This window comes from Lepidochelys olivacea, assembly GCF_965140295.1.
Source record: "Lepidochelys olivacea isolate rLepOli2 genome assembly, chromosome: 3".
Taxonomy (NCBI): domain Eukaryota; kingdom Metazoa; phylum Chordata; order Testudines; family Cheloniidae; genus Lepidochelys; species Lepidochelys olivacea.
In genome coordinates, this window is record NC_140413.1 from 37,209,821 (window position 1) to 37,226,430 (window position 16,610).

Genomic DNA, 16,610 nt, shown 5'->3' on the forward strand with positions numbered 1-16,610 from the left:
GCAAAAGACCTCTCTTGGGACAGCATCTTTGGAAAGGTTTCAGTCATTCTCATGACATTCAAAAGGCTGGATACCAAAAACTGTTTGCATGTCCATTGAAGGTTGCAAATCTTTACCAATAAAGCTATAACTTCTTCCTACAGAAAATTGTTTCGTATTCATTTATTCAACTTCATAAAATAAATCAAGTGACTTCATATGGTGGTCTGGGTGGTAGGATTCTCTAGGAAAATATGATAGTTGAAGGAGAGAGGGTCAGAAAATGTAAAGCCAATATTTCTCTAAAAGCCCTGATCCTACTGTAAATAAAACAAGTTTTATTACATATTAACTGGTTGATCCAAAACTTGTAGAAAAGATACTGGTTTTGCATTTCTAATATTAGTTGATAATACCTGTCTGGCTTTTTATGAAAAAAAAATGGTTTTTTGGATCTGTGAGCTTATGTTTTTTGCAAATACTATAATCTGTCTTTTCTTATCAGTCCTATGATACACGTGGGCTTACTGATTGTCCCATAAGATTTTTGTAAATATTTAGTTTTGACAGAAGATTGTTTGAAGTATGATGAGTTGATATTAATATATTGTTATTTTTACCAATATAATAGCAACTTTTAAAACCTTCCTATTATATAAGGCCTCTTTCTTTCATGGAAAAGTGTATAATCCAAAAGACAATTATGCTATTACATTATTAACCTGTAGTCATTTACAGATGTGTTCGGCAGCATGAGAAGTCCTTTACATACCAAGTTTCTAGCTGCACAGTACTACTTTCATTAAATACATTTCAGTGATGTTTTGTTTAAAACATTCACAGGTATCTGCACTTTAATCACATAGAAACATTGGAACCTGAATCCTTTACGCATCTTCCAAAACTTGAAAGACTGTAAGTTTTATTTTTGTTTGGAAATGTTGGTAAACGGCAGTAGTCAAATAGCTTCTTTGTCTGACCCAGATCAATAGTGTGGAAAGTGAGAAAAAACTTTCTTATCTTTAATGCAGCTTTTATTTTGTACTGAAACTTTCATGGTGTAAGACACTGAGGAGCAAAGTGCTGAGCACCTTCTGGCAAGTGTGGAGCACCTTTATCTCCCAGTGACTTCTGGTCAGGCCCTAGATTGGGGAAATGGTTTAATAACACAGTTTTGTGTACAATTTTCAATCTCAAAATGAGTTCAAAACCATTCTGATTGACGTTAGTCTATCATAAAATAGATTGTACGAAACATGACATAGGATGATTAAATTTTTGTATAAATAGCTTATTTGATTACTTCCCCCCACTTGTCTGTCATGTTTTATGTAGTTTTGTCTCCAGTGTTGACTAAAAATGTTTCTTTCTTGGATGGAGGAGGAGATGAGGAAAGGGGAGCCTTTTTTTAAAAAAAAAGTAGCAGAAGAAAGTTGATTTAAAAAATGCTTATTTGCATGTTGTAAAATTCGTATCTCTTTAAGGAATTCCAGAAGAATGTATATGGAATGAAAACATTTCAAAATCTGAACTCGTACATGAACTCCTCTGTGTTTTTAACAGATTTTTGCATAATAACAGAATAGCTCATTTGGTTCCTGGGACATTTAGTCATCTGGAATCTATGAAGAGACTGTAAGTAAATTAAATGTACATACAGAAAGAATTGAAATAGTCTAATTATACTTATGTCTTATCTTAAAGTGTTCACGTCCTTTGGCAGTCTGTTCCACTGCCTAATTGTTCTTACCATTAAAGAACCTAGTCTAAACTTTTCCTTCCATGGTCTATATTCTCCAGTCTTTTGTGACTGTGACTAAACCCCTTCCTTGCTTTATTATCTTGAATTTATGTATAGACTGTGGCCTTGTCTGCAATGAGTCTTCTGTTTTGTAGACTAAATAAACTCAGCTTCTACAATCTTTCCTCCTACTGTTTTAAATTCCTTTGATCTTCTTTTATAAGATTTGTTGCCCATTGTATTTTCTCGAGGTTGCTTTTTCTAGATCCTTCCTAAACTGTAGAGACTAGGCGTAAAATGATCTAAAGTGACGTAGGCACTTTGGCCCAAGTTCACAAAGGGACGTAGTCATTGCAACACTTAACTTTCAGGTGCTAGCTACCCAGTGGAATCTTCAAACCCTGAATTAGTTGCCTAGGCTGCCTATACAATGAATGAGGAGAGATAGAAGCCTAATAATGGGCTCCACAAAAACAAGCATGCTCAGCGGGAAGTCACGTAAGTTAGCCAATAGCAGATGCCATAGAGATCATTGTGTCCTAAGCCCTGACTCTCTCAGAGCATTAGGCACCTAAGATCCATTCCCCTCGAGAATGGAGGTGGCACATGCCTAACTCTATTCAAAATGGCCCAGAGAAGAAGGCAGTAGCCTCCCTTATGACCATTAGTCCAGTGTTTAAGGCACTCATCCGGAATGTGGGAGACCCCCAGTTCAATTCCTCCCTCTACCTGACAAGGGGAAGGTATTTGAGCATGGGTGGCCCACCTCTCAGATGAGTGCCCTTAGCTATTGGACTATGGGATATTCTACTGTGGGTCTCTCTCAGCCTCACCTGTTGAAGCTGTTCCATTATGTATATAAATAATTAATTATGCATTGGGCCAGAGAATGAGTGAGAGTGACTCCATAGTCCAATAGTTAGGCACTAACCTGAGAGGTGAGAAACTCATGTTCAAATCTCTTCTCATTGCAGACAAGGGAGTTGAACCAGGATTTCCCGCATCCTGGGGGAGTTTCCTAAACACTGGTCTAAAAGTTAAAAAGGGAGTTCTCCTTTCAGCCATTTTGTGTAGAGTTAGGTGTCCTCAAAAACAGTGACCAAATCGGGGTCTGTAGGTAGGATAGGTGGGGGAACTATTATTGAATGATGAGGATAAAAAGTATTGAATAGTCTGAGACAGAGAGCGCTGTCTGTCCTGTACAGTGATTGAGTATTGGTCTACGGGGGGGGGGGGGGGGGAGAAATAGTATTTGATGATGTAATTAAAGACTGTATCATAATGCATATGCACAAGGGGACCTAGATGGCTTTCTTTTAATGTAGGTTTTTGTATGTAAGAATAAATAGACGGGGAATATTGCCAGGTCATATAAAATCTAATCAATTGTTCCAGCTGATTAGGAAGACTAATGGATGATACTCATTTTACACAGGCGTTTAGATTCAAATGCTCTGCATTGTGACTGTGAAATCCTATGGCTGGCAGATTTGTTGAAGACGTATGCGGAATCTGGTAATGCTCAAGCAGCAGCTACTTGTGAGTATCCAAGGAGGATCCAGGGACGATCAGTGGCCACAATAACACCAGAAGAACTTAACTGTGGTGAGTTTTCCACTTAATGTTCAAGAAAAAAAATTAAATATTTCCAAAACCACCTATGTTTTTCATGGGATTTTTTCCCCATTGTATTGGCCAGTGATGCCAATAGCTACTTTCTGGCCATCTCCAAGTATATCTTCTCTGTATCCCTTCCCCACAGTCTGTCTGCTGCTTTTTGATACAGATGATCACTCACTCCACTCAGTCTCTGCTCTCGGCTTCTTTGACCATACCGTTCTGCTTTTCCTCCTATATCTCCACTTGCTCACTTTTTAATATAGTCTCTTCACCTCTCCTTCTGTCTCCCGCCTCTTTTTAATATCACATTAGTTGATAGTGCAATGGCACAATTCCATTTCTCAGCGTAGACAAGCCCCATGAGGGGGAATAAGCCTAAGAACTGAGCATGATCATCCTGAAAAGATTTTTTTTTTCCTTAACAGCTTTCTCTATTTGTCTGCTTCAACTGTAGAAATCGAGAGAGATCCATATCAGAATATCTCATAGCCCAGCCGTTAGGTTACTCTGCTGAGAGACCTTTGTTCAAATCCTTTGGCCCCATCAGACAGAGGGAGGAATTGAAGCTGTGGGGGGTCTCACATCCTGATGAGTACTCTAACCACTGGGCTAAAAGTTAAGAGAGACAGCACAGGAACCAACACCACCTCTTCCTCCTCGGTCTGGTAGGCATACTCATAGCATGCCTACTGGATCAGGCAAGAGAGGCAGAGGAGCATCTGTTTTCACATGGTTTGAGGATCCCTCTCAGGCTTAGGTGTGAGACAGGCATCTAGGGTGTTGTGTCCATTCCCAGAGGCAGAAACTTAGGCACCTAGGGAACTTTTTCGTGGAAATTTAGGCACTGAGTAAGTTTAGGCACCTACAGGGTTAGATGGCAGCCAAGCAAGGGTTTTGTGGGTCACAGTGGCACCTAAATCTGGGATCTAGGTTCCTATGTTCCTTTGTGGATAATGGACCACAGTAAACACAGGATGATAACCTTAAGTAGTCAAGATGCCAAAAATTCAACAATAAATACGTCTGTATAAGGGATGTGCAGACATGAAATAATTGAACACTTAGTGAAGATAAAACCAGAAAGTATACTGGAGAGATTACTTTGTACATTTGTATGATAAGCAATGGAATACACAAAGCTGGCTTCTGAGCTTGCCTTCTTTGCATTCAAAACCCCTGTTGACTCCAGAAGGATACCTGAACATAAAAAGAATGCAAGCTGGAGTCTTTAGTGGTCAGTTTTGAAGTTTAATATTTTTTATACTACATTGCTCCTCAGACAATGCAAAGAGGGAAGGAAACGGGATCATTAAGGAATTGTTCCTGATTCCTCTGAAGTCAGTGTTAAATCTCTCATAGACGTCAGTGGGAGTAAGATTAGGTCATTGGATTTCTATCACTCAATCAAGTTTGAGAAGGTTAGTCTACACATATACTGAAGAGTTTTGTTACTGTAAAGTTACTGTTACTTATGTTGCAATACTTTGCCATGCTATAGCCCAAAAATATTCCACTAGCCAGTATAGTTTTAAATGGCACTGTGTTGGCTAGAACCTCGCTTTTGTAATGCAAATCAAATCTCTGTAAAACTAAATATATACAAATTCTTTGCTTCAGAATCTGATATAAATTTACACAAGTGTCATAAATATAAAGGGAAGGGTAAACGCCTTTAAAATCCCTCCTAGCCAGAGGAAAAATCCTCTCACCTGTAAAGGGTTAAGAAGCTAAAGGTAACCTCCCTGGCACCTGACCAAAATGACCAATGAGGAGACAAGATACTTTCAAAAGCTGGGAGGAGGGAGAAAAACAAAGGGTCTGTATCTGTCTGTATGATGCTTTTGCCGGGGACAGAACGGGAATGGAGTCTTAGAACTTAGTAAGTAATCTAGCTAAGTATGTGTTAGATTATGATTTCTTTAAATGGCTGAGAAAATAGCTGTGCTGAATAGAATGACTATTCCTGTCTGTGTGTCTTTTTTGTAACTTAAGGTTTAGCCTAGAGGGATTCTCTATGTTTTGAATCTAATTACCCTGTAAGGTATTTACCATTCTGATTTTACAGAGATAATTCTTTTTTACTTCTATTAAAAGTCTTCTTGTAAGGAAACTGAATGCTTTTTCATTGTTCTAAGATCCAAAGGTTTGGGTCTGTGGTCACCTATGCAAATTGGTGAGGATTTTTACCAAACCTTCCCCAGGAAGTGGGGTGCAAGGGTTGGGAGGATTTTGGGGGGAAAGACGTGTCCAAACTACGTTTTCTGAGGAAAGTTTGGTGGTGGCAGTGGAAGTCCAAGGGTAAAATAGTTTGTACCTTGGGGAAGTTTTAACCTAAGCTGGTAAAAGTAAGCTTAGGGGCTTTTCATGCAGGTCCCCACATCTGTACCCTAGAGTTCAGAGTGGGGAAGGAACCTTGACACAAGCCATTTTTCAGTTTTCTAAATTGACAGTAGTAAATGTTGAGAGAGGTCAGAAAACCAATGATAATTTTGTGTAGAGAAAAATGTGTTTAATCTTGATTGAATCTATGAAGTATTTTTACTTGAAACATTTGTGAAAAATGTTCATCTACGTACAGTGTGGGGGGAAAATAAATATTTAATTATTTACTTTAATCGTTTTAAAACAAGCAAGGTTTCCTTGATACCGTTTATTGTTGATACAGAGAGGCCAAGAATTACGTCGGAACCTCAGGATGTGGACGTTACCTCAGGGAATACAGTGTACTTCACTTGCAGAGCTGAAGGCAATCCCAAACCAGAAATTATCTGGCTTCGAAACAAGTAAGTTAAGGAAAAAAAGGAGAGAGAGAGAAATTGTTTGTATATGTTTGCTTTACAGTTGGTGTATGAAATTCACCATTCATGTACACAAACATGAACTTAAGAACATCATATTAGTATTATAAAAAGTTAATATATTGGCAATTATAACTAGATCTGGTTTCTTTGCAATTCAAAGTATAATAATCATATAATAAAGAACCTTTTTCTAATAAGGAACTTGATATATGATATCATGATACCATGGGCAATTTTTTCAACTGCACTTGCACCCACAAAATTTCAGAAACCTGCAAAACTCTACAGTAACTATACTAATAGGCTTTTGTATATAAAGATCAGGTAATTCTATAAATGCATGTAATATGTAGTTTGCAGGTGCAGAAGGTGTTGGTGCATTTTGTCCAAGTGCACCCATTGTTTTATTACCTACTATGTGATATCTGTCTGCAGACCCTATGTTGTAGCTAGAAGATCGATTTCCATCCTGAATTAATATCACTTTAACAAATCAAAGAGAAACCTAGAGAGCTACTTTTAAACATGAGATGGTAAAATATTTTATAGATTTAAAAAAAAAAAACTTTAAAATCTCAACACTGAAAACATCACCTTTTTATAATCAACAAAAGCATGTGTTCAAAATCCACATATGAAAGAGTTTTAAGTAGAAATAAGAGAGATTCGAGTGTGGGTTTATTGACACTGGCTTGAGACATTTAGAGATGTTTGGCAATGAGAACAATTGATATCCTGAATAAAAAATGGAAATGGATGTGTGTAACTCACTCTTTGTTTTTTCCTCCAAACTGTATAAAACATTTATACTTATAAGATTAGTCAAGCTTTTCAGTTCTGAAGTCAGAATGTTTATATTTTTTAAAATGTCACACTGTTGGTATTCATCTCTGATGCTTTTGTTAATTTAAGACTAAAAGTTCTATTATTACACTTACTAGTGGACTTAAGACGCTAAAGATTTATTCTTGTAGGTTACATTTGTTACTACAATTAGACTTTTTTCTTTTATATGTTTTTTCTGTGCTTTTGATTTAAAAGTTTTAGTTCAGCAGATTTCTGTCTTTACAGTAATGAGCTCAGTATGAAAACAGATTCCCGTCTCAACTTGCTAGATGATGGCACTCTGATGATTCAGAATACTCAAGAGACAGACCAGGGTATTTACCAGTGTATGGCGAAAAATGTGGCAGGAGAAGTGAAAACTCAAGAAGTTACTCTTAGATACTTTGGGTCACCAGGTAAATAGATTTTAGATACAGAATTGTTTGTTTTTTTTATTAATCAGAAGACCACTTTCATAATGAAGTACATTTGCTTTTATGCATTAACTGCAGGTTTGTATTTCCTGTGCATCTTTGCAACTTTATTTGCATCACCATCTAGTTATTGCAGTCCTAGAAATTATCAACCCATTATATTGATTGTATTATACCATTGATTGTATTATACCATTTAATCAGAGTAATAATGTAGATTATCTTTAGTAGTATATGAGGGAAGGAAGAAGAGAATTAAATGGTGCTGTTGTTCTAGTGTCTGATCTTTAGAGACCTGACTTAAGATGCTCAAAACAAAAATAACAATGCCACTCACCCAGTTTAATGGGTGGAAGACTTGAATGGACCTGTAATGTGCCAGACAGCTTTAGAATGAAAAGGGGAGTCTATCAGACATGCCAAACCCGGGAAAAAAAAATGCAGAAATAGGGTTTGTTTTTGGCTTAATTGGCTTGTGAGTTGCTTGTTGGCTAATTTTTGGCTTGTTGCTTGTTTGGTTTGTAGCTTGTTTCTTGTTGTAGCTTGTTACTACTTTTTTTTTTTTTTTTTGATCGGCTCCCAGCAAGCAAGGGCAAGGGAGGGAGAGAGTCAGGGGTGCAGAGCAGGCCCATCACAGTCCCAAACAGCATGCTGGGGGGGGGATATAGTCACATAGAGTATTGGGGTTCTTAGGGATTGGCTTGTTTTGGCCTTGTTTTGAAATGGGATTAGCTTGATTTTTGTTTTATTGTGAAAATCAGGGTGCGTGAAAGTTGGCAACTGTGGACTCTATGCAGGCGTAGGACTCGTCTTCTCCTGGACACTCCACCATCCATTGTCCAGACAGAGGGAGATGGGAGCTAATTGGCTCCTTGCTTCTCACAATCATTCATTGAAAACATTGCCCAGGGCTTCTCAAGGCTCTTGCCCCATTTCAGCTGCCCATTTTAGGGGTGGGTATGGTCCTGAGTGATGGTAGGTGGTAGGAGACCTGTAAACCCTGCACTGGACCTACTTCAATGGATGGTACAAGGAGATGGGACACATAGTACCCTTCCTCCATATTAACTTTAATAAAGTTTTGGCCTAATATTTTAAATCCATCCTTGTGTCTGTCCTCATTCACTTGCAAGTCCTGCTTAACGAGCTGTTTTGGCACATTACAAAATCAAACAGTTTCTGGTTTCTGTTCAAGAAAGGCCAAGAATGGAGAATAGCAAAAGTGGTACAGGTCAATCATGAGATGCATTGGAGATGCATTGCAGAGGACTAAACAATACTTTTGTACAACCCCTTCTGGCACTATGTCAGAGTCTTGCCTGTGTTTCATATATGAGCACTAACTTCACCCGCAGAATTGTTTTATGGAGATGTATTATATATGTTTAAAGCAGGGGTCTCAAACTCAATTTACCTTAGGGCTAGGGCCAGTCCTCAGACCTCCCAGTGGGCCAGTAATGTCACTGAAGATGGTGTTCAGAAAAGAAAACATTTATGTTGTATTTTTTTTAAAAAATTCTTAGAAATAATAAAACTGTCATACAATTCTTTGCCTGCCGGAGAGTTTTTAGTGTTTGTCAGACACCTGGCAATGCTTCAGTTCTGTCGGTTTGTTGATGTTTGGCCTCAGTGACTGAGCAGTTGAAACCTTCAGGATTGCAGCAAGGTGGGCATCAGATAGTTGTGTTCGGTATTTTGACTTGTTTTTATTCATTGTGGAAAAAAGTGATGCTACCTCCATAGGTGACTCTGCCTGGCAACTAATGATGCTGCCTCCATGTTTGACTCTGCCCAGCGACTAGTGATAGTATCTCTGTCCCTCTCCCCCAGCCAATGGGTGCTGTGGGGGGCGGCGCCTGTAGCAGACATTGCATGCAGCGTCTCTCCGGCACGGGCCGCAAATGGGGAGGTTCTCGGGCTGCGGATGGCCCACGGGCTGGGACTTTGAGACCCCTGGTTTAAAGGGACACCAGCAACTTAAAAATTACATTCCTGAAAATGTTGTACCTACTTTAGTCACAAATTACACTTATGATTGCTATAATTGAAAAGTTATTTAAAACCATTTTTATCTCCCCCCCCACCCTCTCTTTGTGCATTAAACAGCACTTTGTCTATAGTCAGTTTGTTTTCTTTGTATCAGTTTCTTTCTTGGTGAAAAGAACCTTTTAAACAGCAACAGATTATCAAAAATGTGCTTTGTGCTCTGATATTTTTTCATAAATTCCTTAAACACAATTTTATAAAGGTTTTTCTTCTAGCCTGTTGATGTTTATAAGGGTCTGGAAATGGATGAAAGCCACATTTAAGCATGGTTCTCTTCTGATAGCCAGGCCAAGTTTTGTGATCCACCCACAAAATACAGAAGTATTAGTTGGAGAAAGTGTTACTTTGGAATGCAGTGCAACTGGCCACCCGCAACCGCGGATCACATGGACAAAAGGCGACAGAACCCCTTTACCAAATGATCCTCGCATCACAATAACTCCTTCAGGAGGCCTTTATATACAAAATGTGAACCAGGAAGATAGTGGCGAGTATACCTGTTTTGCAACCAACAGTATAGATAATATCCATGCAACTGCTTACATCATAGTGCAAGGTAAGTAATATTAAACAAGGAAAGACATTATATTTTTCAAAAATTAATTCAAAGGAAACATATTTCCATTCTGTTTTCTAAATTGCTGGAAATGAATTAGACCATAAGTGCATTATTTTAATTGTGTACCCTGTTCCCTCTCCTAATATAGTCAGTGGGATTTTGCCATTGACTTCAGCGAGAGCAGAATCTCAGGCCCTTAATTTAGAAATAAAACTTCGGAAGAATTATACACAAATGTTTATATCCCATTCATATTTTGAAATGTCTGCTGCTCAAGATTTTGTCTGCTGGTCTGTTTATATAATCACATGTATACATACTGCCAGTGCCAAGTTTGTGTGGGACTCAAATATTTTCTGCAGCTGGCATGTCTAAAGATTAATATGTACACATGTACTACTGGACGTGGAGTTCTGAGTGTGGTTCTGTCTCCCATCTTTCCTAATCATTTTTCTTTTGACTGATTTGCTTCATGGAAGCTAGCAATCCCTCCAGCCCCCGTATCATTTGTACAGCTCTTCTGTGAACTGGCAATTATAGTAGTACAAATTATTGTAATCAGAGTAACTTTATTTTCAGCATAATTTGCCAAAAGCCTAGAATATAAAATATTTTCAGGAACACTATATGCAATAAATTTCTTTTATACGTAGGCTATTACTCTTTAGTCTTTAAAGCTGGAAGTGATTTTTCCTTAGGTTTCTAATATCTTTTAAAAATTTAAATTTGTTCTTTCCTCATCAGTTTTGGTATTTTCCCACTTTTTTTTCTTTTAGATTGTAAACTCCTTAGAGCAAGAACCATGTCACCCTATACATACTTATTTTTCAAATTATAGAAAACAAATTGCCCTTATGTGTTTAGTTCCACTTTTCCATCAACTAATGGGTGGATGTATTTTGAGAACTGAACAAATGCCCGCTCTCATTGGTAATGCCACAATGTTACTGCAGAAGCTGGCCTATACCGTTGTTCATTGGTTTTCTTTTGTATAAAGGCACTGTGTGTGTGTTACAAGAAAAGAGCAGCTCAGGCTGGTTGTGATCACATTGTGTTTTCTTCATAATTTAGTTGAGGATTTTTTTAAAGAAAGAAAGAAAGCAAGATATTTTGAATCCAGAGAACATTCTCTACTTGATTATACCAGTCTTAAGGTACATCATATTTTGGATCTATTATGATTATGATTATGATTTATTATTTATTTGTATTACAGTAATGCCTAGAGATCCCAACTGAGATCAGGGCCCCATTGTGCTAGGCTCTGTTCATATATGTAAGAGAGAATTCATGCCCCAAAGAGCTTACAATCTAAAAGAGCTAGCAGGATCCCTTTCCCCACAGAACTGTGCAAGTCACATAGAAAATAAGTAATATCAACCAATGGAACATCTTTCAATTGTTGTTTAACAAGTTTTTTTCTCCCTCCTGTAGCTGTACCTCAATTTACTGTCACTCCTCAAGACAGAGTAGTGATTGAGGGCCACACTGTAGATTTCCCTTGTGAAGCGCAAGGCTATCCACAGCCCGTTATTGCCTGGACCAAAGGAGGTAAGAAGTTGATTCGAGGTTTTACTTTTAAACCTTTAAAATATTACATCCCTTTAGGAATCACTTATGAAATAGCACAAAATGTATGTGTGTGTGCTATACAATTGCCGTAAAAGCTTCTTAGTCTCTGATGGAAGATGTCAATTTGGTTAGTTAATGTAGAACACTTAGTAGTTATAAATCTAAGTAGATTAAACATATAATGTGATAATCTTTAACTGCCATCTGTAAAATGTTTGTACAAGAAATATTCTTTACATTCATGTGGAGCAGATGAAAGACTTTGGCATGGGCATAGGGGTCCACTCTAGTCGACTACATTTCAGGAATGGTACTGTAAAGATGCTAGGCCAAATTCAGGGGTGATAGAAATGATAGTGTACATAAGATCAGTAATAGATCTACTACGTGTACCAACATGTGGAAGGGTGAGGTTATAGCAGGAAAAGCAACTCACAGGGGGTTGTAAGTGGTGACAGATACAGCAGAGTTCCAGTAAGAACTTGATCATTGAGGCACTGACAATGTCTATGGATTTTCCCTCTCCTCCGCTTCCTGAGGTGGCTCCAAACAAATGTTATGTACAGTGGCCACAGATGAAAACAAATAGAGTGTGGTGGAAAGGTAGCAGGGGTGGTGGACAAGACTGGCACTCAGCCTTATTTTGGTGCGTTTTGTTTCATTCCTTTTATGCTGGTATATCCGGTTCTGCAGAGCCGTACACTTTTTTTCTGATAGTTAGGTGGGCGAAATGGAGAGAAAAGATGAATGGTGAATATTCTTCCTACGTGATGACATGAAAGTAACAATGCTCTTCATTTGCATCCTTCCTATAGTGATTTGTTGACTTGATGCTTCGTGGGTGTGAATATCATGCTTTCCTCTGTTTTCTGCTGAAAAAGTAGATGTGGAAGAGGTCAGGAACATGAGGGCTGGTCTCCACAGAAATCAGTATAGTGGCATCGCTGCAGAACCTCTCCCATCAGCTTAGTTACTCCACCTCCCTGAGAGGCAGTAGTTAGGTTGATGGAAGAATTCTTCCATTGACCTAGCACTGTCTATACCAGGGGTTGGGTCAACGTTACTGCATTGTTTAGGGTTGTGGATTTTTTACACCCCTGAGCGATGTAGTTATACCGACCTGATTTCCTAGTGTAGACCATGCCGCAGTGTGTGTTCTGGAGAGTAGATAGTAGTTTCAAAACATTTTTTCTAAATAATTTGTTTTGTGAAACCTTACTTTTTTATTTTAAAAATTGTATAGGTTTTATCAAATACTAAATGGCTCTGAGTTGTGTCTGAAATATAGATAGTATTTTATTTTACATGGCTGTAATTGGTAAATAACAAATGCTGTGTTTCAGGGAGCCAACTCTCTGTAGATAGAAGACATCTAGTACTATCATCTGGAACACTGAGGATTTCCAGAGTTGCTCTACATGACCAAGGCCAATACGAATGTCAAGCCGTCAACATTGTAGGATCCCAAAGAACAGCTGTACAGTTAACAGTACAACCTAGAGGTATAGTCACTATATCCATATTTGTATCTGTTTAGAAAAAGTACATTTAGGGCCAGCTATTGCGGAAGTATCAAGTGAAGTTAGGCAATTAAATACCTTTATAAATATGAGTCTTAGACTTATGTTAAAATATTCATTGGAATGCTTGACTTATTCTTTTCCTCTTGGAAACCATGCTTGAAACTTGGAGTTAATATTTATGAGGTTTGAGTCAAACAATTTTGTTTTAAAAGGCACCTTTTAACTTTGCTTCTTTTACTTCATCGTGATAGAATTCAAATATTTAGTTAGCAAAGATAGGCTCCTCTCCTGGAGAGCTTATCTTCTTCAGCACTTAGCACCCCGATCCTGCTTGGAGCCTCTGGGTGCTTCCATAATACTACTACTACTAATAGTAATAATGATAATTTAACCTAAGTGTGGACTTAGTTTAGAGGAAGAAAAATGGACTGTTAATATAGATGCATACACCAGGTGCAATTCACCTCTGTCTGTAGGGCCTGCACAAGCTCTATACATGATTTATGTTTTTAAAATAGAGCTTAAGAGGAATTTAGCTGGTTGTGCTCGACTTCTGCAAAGGAGTTAATTTCACCCTTGAAGACTATTCCTGATTTGCAATTTCATAGTAACTTTTATCCCAGGATCTCAGTGCAATTTAAAAATGTTAATTAAACCTCACCATACACTGTGAGGTAAGAATCTATTTATATACCCTCATTATGGATGAATAAACTGAGATACAGAAGTAAAATGTCATGTTCGGGGCAACACAGAGGCAGTGCCAGAGCCAGGGGTACAGCTTAGAACATAGTCCAGCAAATAATCTCTTAAATACATACTTTGGACATGAGTAGCCCCATAATTCAATGGGTAGCAAAGATAAGGAACTCAGTTGTCTCCGTTTGTTCAACATCTAGCTCAGTAGGACTGTGATCTTGACTGAAGTAAACAGGAATGCTCTCGTGCTTATAATTATGCATGTGTATATGTGCTTTGTTGGATCAGAGCCTAACAGAATAGGATTTTTTTTTTTTTTTTTTTGTCAGTTGGAAACTTTGCTGCTCATTCCGGATTCCTAGTTCATAAATTCTGACTACATGTATTTTTAGCTTCCAGTTTTCCTTACTGTTTGCTTAATAAATGAAAAGGTCAGAAGCTGACCAGTATTTATGTCAGAGTACTTTTGTTTGAAGAAAATGCTGCTGTCTTATGAGACATTTTTCTGATTTTTTTTTTTTTTTGGTGGAGGGAAGTTTACCCTTTGGATGACTGTTTTCTCAGATTTTGTGGGGTATTTTTGTGTTGTGAAAATTTTGCCTTTCTTCTGGGTCTGTTTCCCATAAGACTGCTGAACATGTGTAACTAATTAGACTGTTTTTTTTCTTTATGTGTTGGTGGCCAGAACCCCAAAACTTTCTGTTCCCAGAGCAAAGGAAAGATGGCCTTCCCATAGTATTCAGTGTCATTCCTGAAACAGAAAATCAAACAACATGAAAAATGTTGTCCATTTCCCATTTTTTTTCTTTTTTCATACAACTCTACATAATTTGCCTCTAAGGATTAAGTAGGAACATTTTAGTTTGTGTTTTGTACTTGATTCTCTGTGTTGACATATCAGTGTTTCAAGTAATATTACTAATTGAAAATGTTTTTGAATTACATGTTTAATCTCACTGAGTTCAGCCCTTGCTCAGGGAAAATACCCATTGACTTCAGCTAAAAATAACAACACTGACCTCAGTGAGGAATCTAGAGTGGACAAGGACAGAAGCTGCGGGACTAGAAAATTATGTTCACTGAGTAAACTCATTAATTAAAGTTAAATCTAAATGTTGCTGAATTTATACAAATTATTACATTCAAGAAACTATGTTAAAAGAATGTTATTTATGTTGCAAAGTCAATCACACAGAAGTTAGAAAATGCCACAAGAAGTTGCCTGTGCCACAGAATAGGTGGTGCTCACTTAATGAGAAGTTACTCAAAATTTTGTTTTCGCCTTATTGTTCAATATGTTGCCCTATGCCTTAATTGCAGTAGGCTATTTAGACCCTACTCTGAGGACAGAACGATTCCTTTTTGCCTGAGCTGTTCTATGGTGCTCATCACTATAGTATCTGCTTCACAAATATTAATGAATTTATTTTCGCAACACCTCTGTGAGATGAGGAAGTACTATTGTCCCCATTTTGCTCATGGGGAACAGGGGCACACACAGATGTAGGTCAAAAGTATCCATTAGTTTTGGGTACCAGTTTGAGACACTTGGGACCTGATTTTTTTTTTCAGAGTACTTAGCATTACATACCACTTTATATGTCGAAAGCCCAGCTCCCATTGTCTCCAGTTCTCAGCACTTCTGACATTTCAGTGTCTGGATGGGAGGGCAGACTCCTCTGCCCATTCCCCCAAACATGACCCTTTGTGCCCTGTCCCCTCCCACCTGTCCCAATCCTGTCTCTCTCCTCATTTCTCACCCCAGTCCCATTCTCCTCACGTAGCCAGTCCCAGTCTCCACTCTTCAGGCTTCTCATCCCAGGCCCAATCTTATAGCCCAGCAAGTCCTAGTCTCACCCCTTTGGACTACCTCACTGTTCTCAGTCCCAATCTCTCCCGCAGTGGCCCAGCTGCGTGTCCCAGCCAGTCGCAGTCCCTCCCACCCTTGTCTCCTCATCTTATGTCTTTTCTCTCCCCAACCCACATCCATCTTCCTCGTCCCCACTAGCTTCCTGTCCCAACCTCCCTTCCTGTGCTCCTCGTCCAATCTCAGTGTCTCCCCATCAGTCCCCCCAGCTCCTTGTCCCAGTCTCTTTGTCCAACCAGTCCCACTTCTCCTTCTTGCCAGTCCCACTTCTCCTTCCACCTTGCTTCTCATCGGCTCTGTCTACCCTTCCCTTCTTTCCCCCATCCCACTGGTCCTTGCTCAGCCAGAACTTTTTCTCAGTCCCCACTGCAGCTCCTCATCTGGTGTCAGTCTTCCATCCATCTAAGTTCCAGCCCCTTCCCTCTTGGCTTGGCTTCTAGTCTTCTTGTCCAGCTAGTCTCAGTTCCCCGCACCTCCCTGACTCCCGGATCAAGTCTCTTTGCCTAGCTTGACTAAGTTTTCCCCATCAGTCCAATTTCCCCCTCATGCCTCTGCAAATCTTCAGTCAGTCTCTCACCACCTGGCTCTTTATCCCAGTCTACTCCCCCATTGCCCGCACAGGTCCAGCTCTTGTCCCCTCTGTATTCAAATCACTCAGTTTTTTCCTTCATACTTCCTAGGCCTAGCAGGGGGCCTATTGAAAGCACAGGGGAGAGTCTCCCAATTCTCAGTTCCTGTGCCTGGACCCAGCATGACCTGCAGCAGCCCATAGATGCAATCACATGGTAAGTCCTGCTCATGTCTTGGGTGGAACATGCCCAATGTGCATTGAATCTTTGGGGGAATTTAGCTGCTAAAATCTAAGTTGTCTTAACAGAACATTTGTGAACTACAAATTTAAAAGAAAAGTCTTCCAACTTTAAAAAATTTGGTCAGATTGGCCA

General features: G+C 38.9%; 1 protein-coding gene across 2 annotated transcripts in view; it reads left to right on the forward strand.

Moving 5' to 3' along the window:
• Positions 1-16,610, forward strand: part of PXDN (peroxidasin) — a 151,383-nt gene that overhangs the window by 74,075 nt on the left and 60,698 nt on the right. For both annotated transcript variants that reach the window (XM_084622584.1, XM_084622585.1), the window contains 8 exons: positions 823-894; positions 1,543-1,614; positions 3,156-3,325; positions 6,006-6,123; positions 7,213-7,382; positions 9,730-10,002; positions 11,440-11,556; positions 12,921-13,079. In XM_084622584.1, the coding sequence (XP_084478710.1) occupies positions 823-894; positions 1,543-1,614; positions 3,156-3,325; positions 6,006-6,123; positions 7,213-7,382; positions 9,730-10,002; positions 11,440-11,556; positions 12,921-13,079 (1,151 nt within the window). The remainder of the gene's footprint in view (positions 1-822; positions 895-1,542; positions 1,615-3,155; positions 3,326-6,005; positions 6,124-7,212; positions 7,383-9,729; positions 10,003-11,439; positions 11,557-12,920; positions 13,080-16,610) is intronic.